Source organism: Brachycentrus maculatus, unplaced genomic scaffold (genome assembly GCF_059751285.1).
Source record: "Brachycentrus maculatus isolate JH-2025_06_01 unplaced genomic scaffold, ASM5975128v1 h1tg000496l, whole genome shotgun sequence".
Lineage (NCBI taxonomy): Eukaryota > Metazoa > Arthropoda > Insecta > Trichoptera > Brachycentridae > Brachycentrus > Brachycentrus maculatus.
Window position 1 is genome coordinate 193,572 of NW_028281243.1, and position 13,714 is coordinate 207,285.

Below are 13,714 nucleotides of genomic sequence, written 5' to 3' on the forward strand. Positions count from 1 at the left end.
CAAATTCGAAGTGGAATTAGAACAAGCGATAGATGTTTGAATGGTCTAATGGGATGACGAGGCAGAAATGTTATTGGAACTTTAAGGGTGGGAGATGAAAACTAGTTCACATTTCTGAAACCTTTCAATTTTCTCCTATATTTTAACACGAACACAGTATCCACCGATTTGCTTATATCGCAGGTTTACACTTTTAATATTTGAGGCAAGTAATACAAAAAGGTCGTACATGCTATGAGACTGCTTTAGTAAAAAAATAACTCCATGTGGAAAAAAAAAAGATCTGTGAACAAGTATTTGGACACGCTCAAAATGTTGTGAAAAAAACCTGGTCCAATAAACTAACCATCACGCCGCTTCCACGCAGGGGTAGGCAGAAAGTATATAATGCCACACCACCCTGTCTTTGCAAACATTCTTCGTCTCGTCCACATTTATGCATCTTCTCATACATATTTCGACTCTTGACCCGGCCGCTTTCAAGTATTTGACATACCTCAAATTATAAGCTGCATAAATTTGAAAATCATGTTTTTAGGCGTTTACCAGTATGTAAAAATAATCCGAGTGTCAGATGTTACATATACCCAAAAAGGGTCCCTGCTAAATAAACGCTTTCTCAATCTAACGTAAATGGCTACTGTGAACTCATTCGTACAGCGTCCTGAGATTCATGATAAATGCAGGGCTTCCAAATTTTAGTAGTGTGGGTTGTTAATCACGGGTAGAATGGTGAATGTTGCACGTCTGTAAAGTGATCATTTAACCATCCTATGATAGTTCATAAGCCCTGTAAATACCTAGATTTCCATTTTCTTCTTCATATTTATTGAGATGTAAAAAAGTAAAATAATCTTTCGATTTTTGAAGTCAATATTTGTCTCGTCATCTCTTTTAAATTCGACAAGATTTCCCTGCGAACGTTTGATGAGATTTCGACTTCTATATTCTTCTTCATCTATGTTGAGATGACAAAAAAATATCGGGTCATGTTAAGGCTGTTCCTTGTGTACGATTGAGTGTGAATAATGGTCAGTATAAAACAGGTTTTAGTATTCTTGGCTCAGTTTCAAGTTTACTGTAAGGATATAAAAATTAATGCTTATTTATGGGGTTATGTGGTCATTTTACTTGGATATCCTAGAGTCATTCGAGAATCCATTACAATAAAAATATATGCGACTTATTCTAGAATCCTTTTAGGCTTTTACAACTTTCACAGTAGGTACGTGTAAAGAAATGTAGTACATTTAAAAAAAATAAATAAAGATGAAATGTAAATTTTCATGTAAAGAAATAAGTTTAAATTTCTTTACGTGTATTCTGGAAGTCAAACATAAATGATCAATCTCATAACGTTCCACGATTGAGTTCACAACAGCCATCTATGATTGGATCATCAAATGCATCTAGAAAGCTTTAATTTAGCAGATACGCTTTTATTTGTATTTCTTCCCTACTATCCTACCTGCAGACAAACTTCTTAATGTAGAAGCTTTGCGGGTTATTCCAAAAAAAACGTGTAATACCACTTTAAAACGCAGCGTTTGAAATATATATATTTTAAAGATTTACCATATGTCGTTTCATTCATTATCCTTTAATAACTAAACATTCGTCTGGCGGACTGCGCAATAAAACCGTGAAACTTTATCAAAAGCATTTATTAAAAATAGGAACCGGTAACATGGCATTTAAGTTTGGTTAATTAGAAATGAATGTAAGAGACATTTAACAATAAAAAATGCACCTTCTATTTTAACCTTCAAAAAACGCCTGAAAAATCATTATCTTACCTTAGAACCCTAACTGTCCATCTCCTCCTCCCCTGACCCCTCCTCTCTTCCTTAAACTTGCTACCTGATTCTACCTATTTATCATTAGAATCCTAGAATACTTTTTTGTTATTTTTTTTTTCATTTTCATCTTTTTGTTTTTTAGTTTTTTGATAAAATCTATTACATCAGACAATAATATGTATTAACTTTTAAAAACGTCTGAGACATTACTATCTGTCATTAGAATCCTAACTGTCGATCAAACCTCCTCCCTCTACCTCCTTCCCTAAACTCCCTTCTTCCTTTGCCCTCCTTATTATCGTCTTTTGTTAATTGGTAATTGGTATATTAATATGTAATTTATGTTTTTTTTAAATGTCAATTTGTAATTTATGTTTTTTAAATGTTCAAGTACTATCTACCCTCTGATTGCAAACGGCTATATATGGTATCAAACGTTTTGATCAATATCACTAGTCCGTCTTTGGTCGGTTGGAAGATATTGCTTTTTAGCAATAAGCCCGCCAATGTACTTTTTATTTTCTGTACATGAAGTTTAAATAAATAAATAAATAAATAAATAAAACAATAAATCAATTTTCCGCACAGCTACTGCATATGTCAATATTGTGCGATCCACAAATGACGTTGTATCTACAAATATAGTTTAGTTATCTAGGGTTAAGCCATATTTAGAAAGTACTATCTGATAGAGTTCATTGAGTTTTCAAATAAATTGATCAGATCATTTGCGTGTGAAAAGCATAGAAAATGGATGAAAGCGATATACAATATTTGTATCCTCAATACTTCCGTATAACCCATTAATAAAGGCAATCAAGTAAAGCTGAGTCGATTGCGGCTAAGAATTCTAGTTTTGCCAATTCACGCCAAGATTCGATCCCACCAGATTCGAGTTCCAGCATCGCTAAGGAAGGAAGAATCTATTAAGTAATATATACCGGTGCGAGAGCTGAGAGGTATTCCCATTTCAGTGGATTCATCCCGGCTTAATCTGTAATGGAAAACATTTGTTTTAATAAGGAAAACGAAGCCTCGACAAGGCATTATAAAGTTCCATTTACGGCGCGAAACTTCATCCAGTCGGGGAGGTAATTGATAAATAAGTTAATCTTAAAAACAGCTTTAGCGGGGTATTAATGTTTAAGCACTTATTGTTGTAACGGCTTATACCGTTATAATTATTAATTAACACTCAGGATATTTTCTTAGATGTTTCTTGAAGAAATCTTTTGGCAATATATATATAAGATTAAACTAACTAACTAATCATCAAGAACCATCTAACCACCTAATCATACAAGGAAAGATTGGGGGCAAAGAACTCAAGGACGCCGAAAGACATCATGGCTGAAAACCTAAGACAATGGTTTGGCAGAAGCACCAAATCTCTGTTCCGAGCTGCAGCATCAAAAATGAAGATAGCCATGATGATTGCCGATCTTCGTTAGAAGTGGCACAGAAAGAAGAAGAAGAATCATCAAGAGAATAAAACGCCAGACCAATTTGCATTTGCAAACAATTTTCGTTTTTTTTATATCCATGCTTTTCCGTACACATCTTCTTTTTCTTTGTCAGACGTCTCTCCACTGCTAGATGTAGGCCTCATCTTATTCCTTACAGACTTCTCACACATACCAGCTGATAATTCCGAATTCTTACCTGATCACTTTTAAATATTTGAAATACTTGATCATGCCAAGTTCAAGGTGTCCTCGGCCTTCTTTTGTTCCTATTTCTAACTGCAGTCGTTTCAAAAATTTGTTCTACTGTTCATTTTTCACTCATTCGTTCCACATGCCCTGACTAACCATCTCAACCCATGCTTCAATGTTATAAAATGCAATTTTTCATAGAAATTTTGAAAAACTATGAAATTTTATATTTTCAACAAACCTACAGTATTTTTATAAATACTTTTTAAAAATGTACATTCTTGAGATCCAGAAATGCACTAAGCAATTCCAACAAAATTACGAATATCTGGGAATGAAATATTTTAATAATCTCCCTACAGATATAAAAAATAAAAAAGGTATTAAACTACTTTAAAAATGCTTATCTTACGGGAGAAATTGGGAAAAAATAGTGTCAGAAAAAATACCGTATGATATCCTTAATTAAGTACAAGCAATAAGCATTCAGTGTAAATCCCTCTCCAAGCAAAAGAGCTTAGACTCTTTTATTGGGGAGGTACAGCGTAACCAGTATAAGATATTTTATAAGTAGAAATGTCTTGTTAATAAATTGAATTGTAATATGTCTGAAACCAACATTCAACACCAACCTAATGGTGCATAAGGCACTGTATCGTATAGAAACAGTGTTATCTTGATCGTTAAATATACAAAGGAAAGGTGATCAGCCTTCCGCTTCAGGTACCAGTCCAGGGTCATATCAAATAAATATTAGACTGAAAAATTACTAATATTTATTTTGACCCTCTTGGGAATCGAACCCGGGACCTCCAGCATGGTAGCCTAGCACGCTAACTACTACACTATGGAGGCGGACAAAAACCAACATTCAACAAAAAAATATTAAAAACTAAAGCTGTCAATGAAAAAATTATGTACAAAATTTTGAGTGTGTCCAAATACTTGTTCACAAAATCTGGATTATCTCCAATTACATGAGTTATTTTCATATTATTTTTTGACATCTCATCAAAGATGAAGAAGAATATGGAAGTCTGGGCATTTTGGTCGACAGCCCCGTAAATGCCCAGACTTCCATATTCTTCTTCATCTTTGATGAGATGTTAAAAAAAAAAAATTATAATAATATGAAAAAATTATGTGTGTAAGTAAAAATGATTTTAAACGTAAAACTGGTGGAATTGGTACTTCCACGTGGAACGCTTTTCTCGAGACTATTACTCACGTACTCTCTCTCTCTCTCTCTCTCTCTCTCTCACACACACACACACACACACACACACACACACACACACACACACACACACACACACACACACACACACACACACACACACACACAGACAGCCTTCAGGTGGGCTAGTCTCTAGCTTGTCACTAATTTGACGTCGTGTGTGGTGGGAAGTTTGAACCTTTGTCAAAGTTGATGTCGACAGTGTTTAAAACAATTCTGACAGGACGTTTGAAGATCCGTTGTACGCTTTTCTCGAGAGGTGAATTCCTCATGATTCCATCAAATAACAAAATTTCAATTAGAGTGATATCACACCTGAATAATTACTATACCGGTCCGCTAATTGTACGACGATTATGTAATTTCATATTCTGAAAATTGTGTGCGACAAATCGATGTACGAATAGTGAAATAAGGAAGGAATGCAAAACTGAGATCAGCATTATGGATAAAATTAAGAAAGATGTGTTGAGATGGTTTGGACATGTAGAACGAATGAGTGAGGAAAGAACGGTAAAACAAATTTATGAGGCGAATGTTAGCGGGAAAAGAAGCAGAGGAAGACCGAGAAAAACATGGCACGATCAGGTATGCCAAATACTTGAAAGTGGTCAGGTTAGGAGTCGTAACAATCGGCGGGTATGTATGAGGAGATGCATGAACGTGGAAGAGGCGAAGAATGTTTGCAAGGACAGAGTGGTGTGGCGCTCTATTCTCTCTGCCTACCCCTGCGGGGAAGCGGCGTGATGGTTAGTCAGTTAGTTAGAAAATTGTGTTATTCATACCACGATGCTTTTCTTAAAAACATATTGTACAATGTAAAATAAACGTACAATGAATGTGTTAAATTGTATTAATATAGTTTATGTATTAATTTTAAATCAAACACAGATTTATTGAAACTACTAAATTGTATTTTATTAACAAAAACACATAAAAAATTACACTGCGACAATTGTTTCGCCTTGTTAGGGCATTATTAAACGAATGATAATGCCCTAACAAGGCGAAACAAATGTCACAATATAATTTTTCATGTGTTTTTATTAATAAAATACTAATTAGTAGACTCAAATAAACTGTGTTTTATTTAAAATTAATACATCAATTAAAATGGAGTTCTACAAATTAAACGCCAAATCAATAAATATAATATAGTGTTTAATTGTATCATAATATTACTTTGTAAAGTGCCTAAATCGGGAGAGTGAATAGTCAGATAGTCGGACATTCAACAGTCCGGCAGTCGGGATAGTATTATCGTAGGATAGTATAATCGGATGTTTGATAGTTCGGGAGTTGGAACTGAATTAAAGTAGGATAGTCGGACATTTGATAAACTTTATAAAATAAAACAACTTTGTTTTCACCACTTTTTCCAACCGGTTTTGACAAGAACCTTATCATCCTCAGGGTTAATGTACTAATTCTAAAACATTGAAATACTCATAGTTAGGTGATAACTAATAACCCTTCCCTTACGATGTCAAAAACTTCCACGTACTCCGTACACCATATGAAAATATGATTTTAAAAATTTCTAAATATTGTTTTTATTAAGCATTGCGCAGCGAATACGTCAACTCAAAAACTGTACCAATAAAAAGTGGTACAGTAGTAGGAGGAATCGTCTACACAGGTCTGTGACGTGGTAGAGCGAATTGCTTGGCTGAAATGGAAATGGGCCGGTCACATAGCCAGAACGACCGACGACAGATGGACGAAACGCGTTCTGGTGTGGAGACCGAGGAACCAGAGGCCTCAAGGACGTCCACCGATGAGTTGGGTGGATGACAGCAGGAAGTTTGCTGGAAGACAGTGGATGGGGACGGCGCAGGATCAGGAGGAGTGGAGGCGGAAGAGGAAGGCCTATGTCCAGCAGTAGACCTCAACGGGCTGATATGATGATGAGGAGGAATCGGCCTACCTGGTGGTGCCTGGCCTCTTGCTGCTTGAGGAAGCGCAGGCGCTGCTCCCTCGCAGCCAGGAGCTGGTGCTGGCAGTCAATCTGCTGCTGCTGCCTGAGCGCCATGGCCCGCAACTCTCCCAGGGTCAGCTCCACGCCTTCCGGCAGCTGGAACCAGCAAACATACTCATTAGATGACTCATCGCACCAAAACATAATTATTGGCTAGTATATCCAAAATAAAACAAAGTTTGTTGGATTTAATTCTACATTTATTTATGTATATCGTAGTCATACAGGAGAAAGTGACCACGTGCATTTTTTACAAAAACGTGATCATTGACTATTTGATATCTTACCAGCTTAATATTGCCCTGAAACAAATTACAAAAGATTTTAAACTTGGAAGTATTATATAATGTCTAGTTAAAAATGACTAACTGCATTGATGTTCATTTTCTTGCCAAGCAAAAGTGACTTAAATAGCCCTCCTGAACATTTTACTTTTTGTTAGTTGGTCACTTTCTCCTGTACGACAACGATATGTTAATACGTGACGCGTTTCGTCTTCTTAGGACATTATCGAACACTGACTAAAAATATTTACAAAATGTCCTAATATACTAACAATAATTGCTTTATATAGCAATTACATATATTTTAGCTATTTATATTATTTAAATAGCTATAATATATATAATTGCTATATATAGCAATTATTGTTAGTATATAAGAACATTTGTTAATATTTTTAGTCAGTGTTTGATAATGTCCTAAGAAGACGAAACGCGTCACGTATTAACATATACATATATAAATGAAGAATTCAATCCAACAAACCTTGTTTTATTTTGGATATATAACCCAACAATTCAATATGGAATTCCACCAACTGTCTGCAGTTACAATAAATAACCAAAACATAATGTTAGATTCCATTATATTGAGATATCAATGTAAAATGACACCCAAGCGGAGAAACTAAGATGTGTGAACAAAAGGACTTGGACATACTTTAAATGTGGTGAATAATATAAGTGGTCAAATTTTTAGCTTAATAAAAAAAATAATAATTGAGAATCATGTTTTCAGGCATCTGTAAAATAATTAAAAAATAATATAAGATATATTTTCATGAGGTTCTCTAATAAAAGCTTACTTTAGACAATCATAGATGCTGGCGAAAACTCACATATAAAAGAACGTGTCAATTATATGAATCACCTAAGTAACGTAGGGGTAGGCAGGGAAAAAAGCTGCCAAACTACTCTGTCTTTGAAAAACATTTTTTGCCTTTTCCACACTCATGCATCTCTTTATACATACCGGCCGATTATCTGGACTCTTGAGCTGACTTTTTTCAAGTTTTCGACTTACGCAATTATGCAACATTGTTTAGGGGGGGGGTGGGATTTAATGAAAGCTTTGTAAAATTCAACAAAGGTGGCTGTTGTGAACTCATATGTACTGTGTCATGATATTAAATTTTGCTTGGATTGTAAATTGAAGAGACAGATTTCAGCTCCTTTTTCTTGTAGACGTATCACTCATGTAGTACATGCTTGCTAACTTTTTACCTTTTCATCTTTTTTATGTTTTTACGTTTTTAATTTTATTTAAAAAAAAACTTTTTCTTTTGTTTTCTGACAGTCAATTATTTTTTTGTATTTTTTTTAAACACTATTATTCTAGTTCTACTTATAATACCTATTGTATTCTTGCCAGTACCCTTTACTATGACCTAAATTATATTGTATACCCACACACAGGCCATGCCTTGTGGGATATTGTTTTATATTTATATTTTATTCATATTTTTTTTGTATTTCAATTTATGTTATGTATATATAATGCAAAAGAATTTAAAATAAAGAAAAAAAAATCATATATCTAGGAGTTCCAAAAATTGAGTAGTGTGGCTGTTATCATAGAATGGTGAATGTTACACGTGTACAAAGTGATCATTTAAACCAGCCTATAAGAGGTCGTAAGCTCTTTAAATACAAAATTTTGTGTATTCCATATCATTTTGGTATAATAATAGTTAGTTTCTAAGTTGATTGTAAATCAAGCTATACATTACATATTCCACCTTTGGTAAGCAGTCATAACTTGCGATTTGCACTTAAATACAATTTGTAGTCGGTTGATTGGCGCTGTGTGGTTGGCCGGAATGCGGTGGCAGAGGTGTGGCTCAACTTCCCTTGCAAATATTTCTCTTAAGAAACTTAAATTAGTTGGAAACTTGGACCTACATAACATGCTTAAAACTAAAACTACGTTAGTGAACCATATATTCTTGTGTAGGCAATTCCAAAGCTGCTAGTTGGAAATAAAACCAATCAAACCCTTACCCGCACCCCAATGGTGCAAAGGGCACTGCATCATATAAACACAGTGTTATCTTGATCGTAAACACATGAAGGAAAGGTGACCAGACCTCCGCTCCAGGTACCAGTCCAGGGTAATATTGAATAAATCACCTATATTTATTTGATCCCCCCTGGGATTTGAACCCGGGACCTCCAGAACGGTAGGCGAGCGTAAAGTTTCAGTTAGAAATAAAGTAGATCCTAAATTGAAATTCATTTTTCTCTTCGACGAATGTGGTGTAAAACTTTGTATAATCGATGTTCGAATGTTGATGTAAGGAAAGAATGCAAGGCTGTGATAAGCATTATCGGTAATTTATTTATTTTCTTACAAAAATGTTAGTAATATTAGTATATAACCACTCACCGAGATTTTTATGTCTACCGGTTTCGAGACTTACCATAACGTACGTTTCGAGACGTGTAAATAGTGCTATGGTAATGAAGGGTAGTATTGTTTGCATGCTGTGGTAGTGATTGTCCTGACGAAGAGACGGGTACATCTCAAAACCGGTAGACATGGTTAAATACTAATGTGAGTGGTTATATACTAATATTACTAAGATTTTTGGAAAAAAAAAGTGAAAATGACTAACCACAAAGTAAATGCTTTCAATATTAATAATATTGAGAACATTATCGATAAAATTAAGAAAGGTATGCTGAGATGGTTTCAGCATGTGAATCTAGTGAGTGAAGAAAAGAAAGTTTAACAAATTTATGAGGGGAATGTAGTTGGTAATAGAAGCTGAGGAAGATGTGGGAAAATCTGGCATGATCAAGTATTTCAAAAACTTAAAAGTAGTCAGGTCAGGAGTCGGAATAATCGGCATATATGAATGTGGAAGAGTCGAAGAATGTGTGCAAAGACAGATGATGTGGCGCATCAATTTGATACAGTACCTCATGCACCATCGGGAGTAGATAAGGGTTAGAAGTTGTGGGTCCAGTGGTTAGTGTCGTCAACTCTCAGTACTATTTCTGGGTTCGAGCTCACTCCTCAACAACTGGATTAATATTTTGAATAACGAGTCTTTAAATTACATTAATTTAGTGTTTTCCCCTTTGCACCATTGGGTGCGGAAGGGGAAAAAAGAAGAAAAAGTGTTCAAATAAAAAAAAAACGTCTCGTAATTCGCAGAATGGAATAATATTATTTTAATATAAAACATTGTTTGAAGAAGAGGAGAGTGGAACGGAATTTCGCAATTACGGCCATCTTTAAAATGCCAAAGGGTTGAAATGAGTGACATTGCTGAAGTGAAGATGTATTTATAAGGGTTGTTTGCTAACGTTTATGTCTTCTTTATTTATCACCATTTTGAAAATTTTATGGGGTGGAAAAACATAAAAATTATTGAGATATATTCGGAAATATGAAAAAGATTGATTCAAGCACATACAATTTAAACTTAATTAACTAACCATCACGTGGCTTCCCCGTAGGAGTAATCAGTAATCAGAGAAAAGACTGCCTCAGCAATCACTCATTGCAAATAAACTCCCTTCTTCCACATTCATAGATCATATCATGCATACCCGCCGATTATTTCGACTCCTGAACTGACCACACTAAAGTATTTTAAATACTTGACCATGCCATGTTTTCACTGGTGTTTCTCTGTTTCTATTACCAAACACATTCACATCATAAATAAGCACATAACATATAATAATAAAGAAAATATTTAATGTTTATATTAGTCAGGTAAAATACCACAATATATATTTGTAATTAATATTTACTAGCTGTACCCAGTCAAGCTTTAATGAAATAAAATAAAAGGCATACATTTGTAATATCGCACACTTCTTTCAACAACGTCATATATCAAAAATAGTCAATTTTCAGTTGTGCATGTATTCGGAATGCCTAAAAAATGTACTATATCCCAGCAAAAGCGGCATATTTTCAACATAATATTTACCCGCTACAGGGCAGAAAGTGTTGTTTTTCCATTTTGAAGAAAAGATATTGTTTAATTATTTTTTAAAATAAACTCAATATTTTTCAAATGGAGAAAAAACATTCAGGTTGTACCTAAAAAGATGTGTTGCACACTAAAAAATTCACTAAGTGGTTTGATATTTATTTTTAATACATTTCATTATATTCTAAAACTTTAAAAACCGTTTCCTGAAAACATCATGTTTTTTGATACATGACGCTGTTGAAAGGAGTGAACGATTTATTTAAAAATAAACTATACATTTTTGTTGAAATCATAAAAAAAATATGTTAAAAGCAGAATTGAGGAAAGCTATGTAGAAAATATAATATGCTGTTGTTTTACGTAAAATGAGAGTGTATATTTTGCTGACTAATCATAAACATAGGCCAACGTATGCCAGAGACACTCAGGGTTTGAAAACATAATATATTTATAAAGTTTATGAAGTGAAATATTTTTAGGTGAAAATATGTAGTAACATGTAAAAAAAGGATAAAAAATGAAATATTTCTAAATGATTTGTAAAAGTACGTAACCTTTATGAAAATTTCTAAAAAAGGTAAATTAGTAGTTTTTAGGGTAGTGAATTGATTAAAGGGAGAAAAAAAATGAATCTCATTGATGTAACTTTCATGATTAAGTATAAATTTAAGAAGCATTGCAACGTTGAATTATCTTAGATATTTATTTTATTTTCCAGAAATTATTTGCAAACGAATATTATGATACTATGACGGTCGTCAGCTCCGTAAATGTTCAGACTTCTATATACTTCTTCACCTTTGATGAGATGTCAAGAAATAATATGAAAACTTTTCATGATCTAGTATTTCAAAACTTGAAAATGGTCACGTTATGAGTCGAAATAATCAGCGGGAATGTATAAGATGAGACATGAATGTAAAAAAGGCGAAGATTGATTAAAAAGTCAGATTAGTATGACGTTCTATACTCTCTGCCCAGTCCTGAGGAAAGCGGCGATATGGTAAGTAAGTTAATTACAAAAAAGGATTCTCCGTATACATTACATTATAACCCCTTCTGAAAGCTATTATATTAAGTGTTATACTATAATATATTGTTCCGCGCGTCAGTCGACTTCCCAATAATCCAGTCACATCCCTTAATGCACACAATCCTGTGAAGCCTCCCGACTCCCCTCGCTAGGTAGGAAGGCTTTACGTCCATAAATCATAAGCCTCGAAGTCCGTAGCCCCATAAACACGGATTTGGTGGGAGGTCTTCAGATTATTTATAGCGGGGAAACCCGCGTATAAGTGAATATACTCATTCATAATACAATATGGGTGTATTAGGACTATCGTAGAAGTCCATCCATCATGATACAGATTTAGAATCGGACAGGTGACACGGGGAATGATTATTAATATTTATTGTAGACTAGCTCAACCGCTTCTGTAGTGTAATCGTCAGCACGCTCGGCTACCGTACTGGAGGTCCCAGGTTCGATTCCCAGAGAGGGTCAAATAAATATAAGTGATTTTTCACTGTAATATTTATTCAATATTACCCTGGACTGATACCTGAATCGAAGTGTTGATCACCTTTCCTTCATGTATAAACGATCAATATAACATTACGTTTGATGCAGTGACCTATACACCACTGAGAAAGCGGATAAGGGTTAGAAGAAGAAGAGTGTTATGTCTATCAGATATTTTTATATATAATCATAGAAAAGTTAGATCAGTTTATCTCATTTCAATGAGCATCCGTTATAGTCTTAAAACATTTTGTCAAAAAATTGAGCAATCATATTTAAAAAAATTATAACATTATTTTTATAACGATCAATATGACACTGCGTTTATATGATGCATTGCCCTATGCACCATTGGAGTGCGGATAAGAGTTTGAAGAAGATATATTTTAATATAATATATATATATATATATATATATATATATATATATATATATATATATATATATATATATATATATATATACATATAAATATATATATATATATATATATTATATATATATATATATATATATATATATATATATATATATATATATATATATATATATATATATATATATATATATATATATATATAAATATATATATATATATATATAATTTACACGCAAATTAATTATTGCTATTTTGACCTTAACTATTTGAATTCTCCTATTGTAATATGCATACATCATTAACGTATACGTATGCCTTAACTTATTATATTTCTAGCGTAAGGTTAAATTTTAGCTTTAATATACATATCGAGAAAATCGTTAGCAATTATGATTACCAAATATTTGAAAGCTTTCCATCATTATTCATAAACATCATTCATCGTACATGTTGTGAGTAGATATTAGATCTAAAATTTCATGAATATCATTAATTATTTAAATGCTATCATTCAAACGACTTGACGATGGAAATGAATTATGTATTATCATTAGTTACTCTCTCGGAAATCCACAATTGGATTAATATAAGAAGGTATTTTGTCTGATTGGGGGTTCGCTTTAATAAATCATTTAAACCAACAAATTGTATTGTTCAAATCAAATTAGGGTTAATTTGTTTAAGATTGTTACTTACAACAGAAAAACAAATATCACATCACATATCGCTCACTCCTTTCAAGAACGTCATAAATCAAAATACTTGATTTTTTAGGAGAACGTTTTTTATGTTTAAAAATATAATACAATTTATTAAAAATAAATATCTAGCCACTTATTGAACTTTTTACTGTGCAACAGATATTTTATGGTTAAACCTGAAGGTTTTTTATTCATTTGAAAAATAACT

The 13,714-nt window shown here is 33.3% G+C and overlaps 1 protein-coding gene across 21 annotated transcripts in view; it reads right to left on the reverse strand.

Annotated features, from left to right (window-relative positions):
• The window catches only part of ASPP (Ankyrin-repeat, SH3-domain, and Proline-rich-region containing Protein), a 431,995-nt gene that overhangs the window by 58,012 nt on the left and 360,269 nt on the right, over positions 1-13,714 (reverse strand). For all 21 annotated transcript variants that reach the window (XM_088272413.1, XM_088272412.1, XM_088272416.1 and 18 more), the window contains one exon: positions 6,619-6,765. In XM_088272413.1, the coding sequence (XP_088128539.1) occupies positions 6,619-6,765 (147 nt within the window). The remainder of the gene's footprint in view (positions 1-6,618; positions 6,766-13,714) is intronic.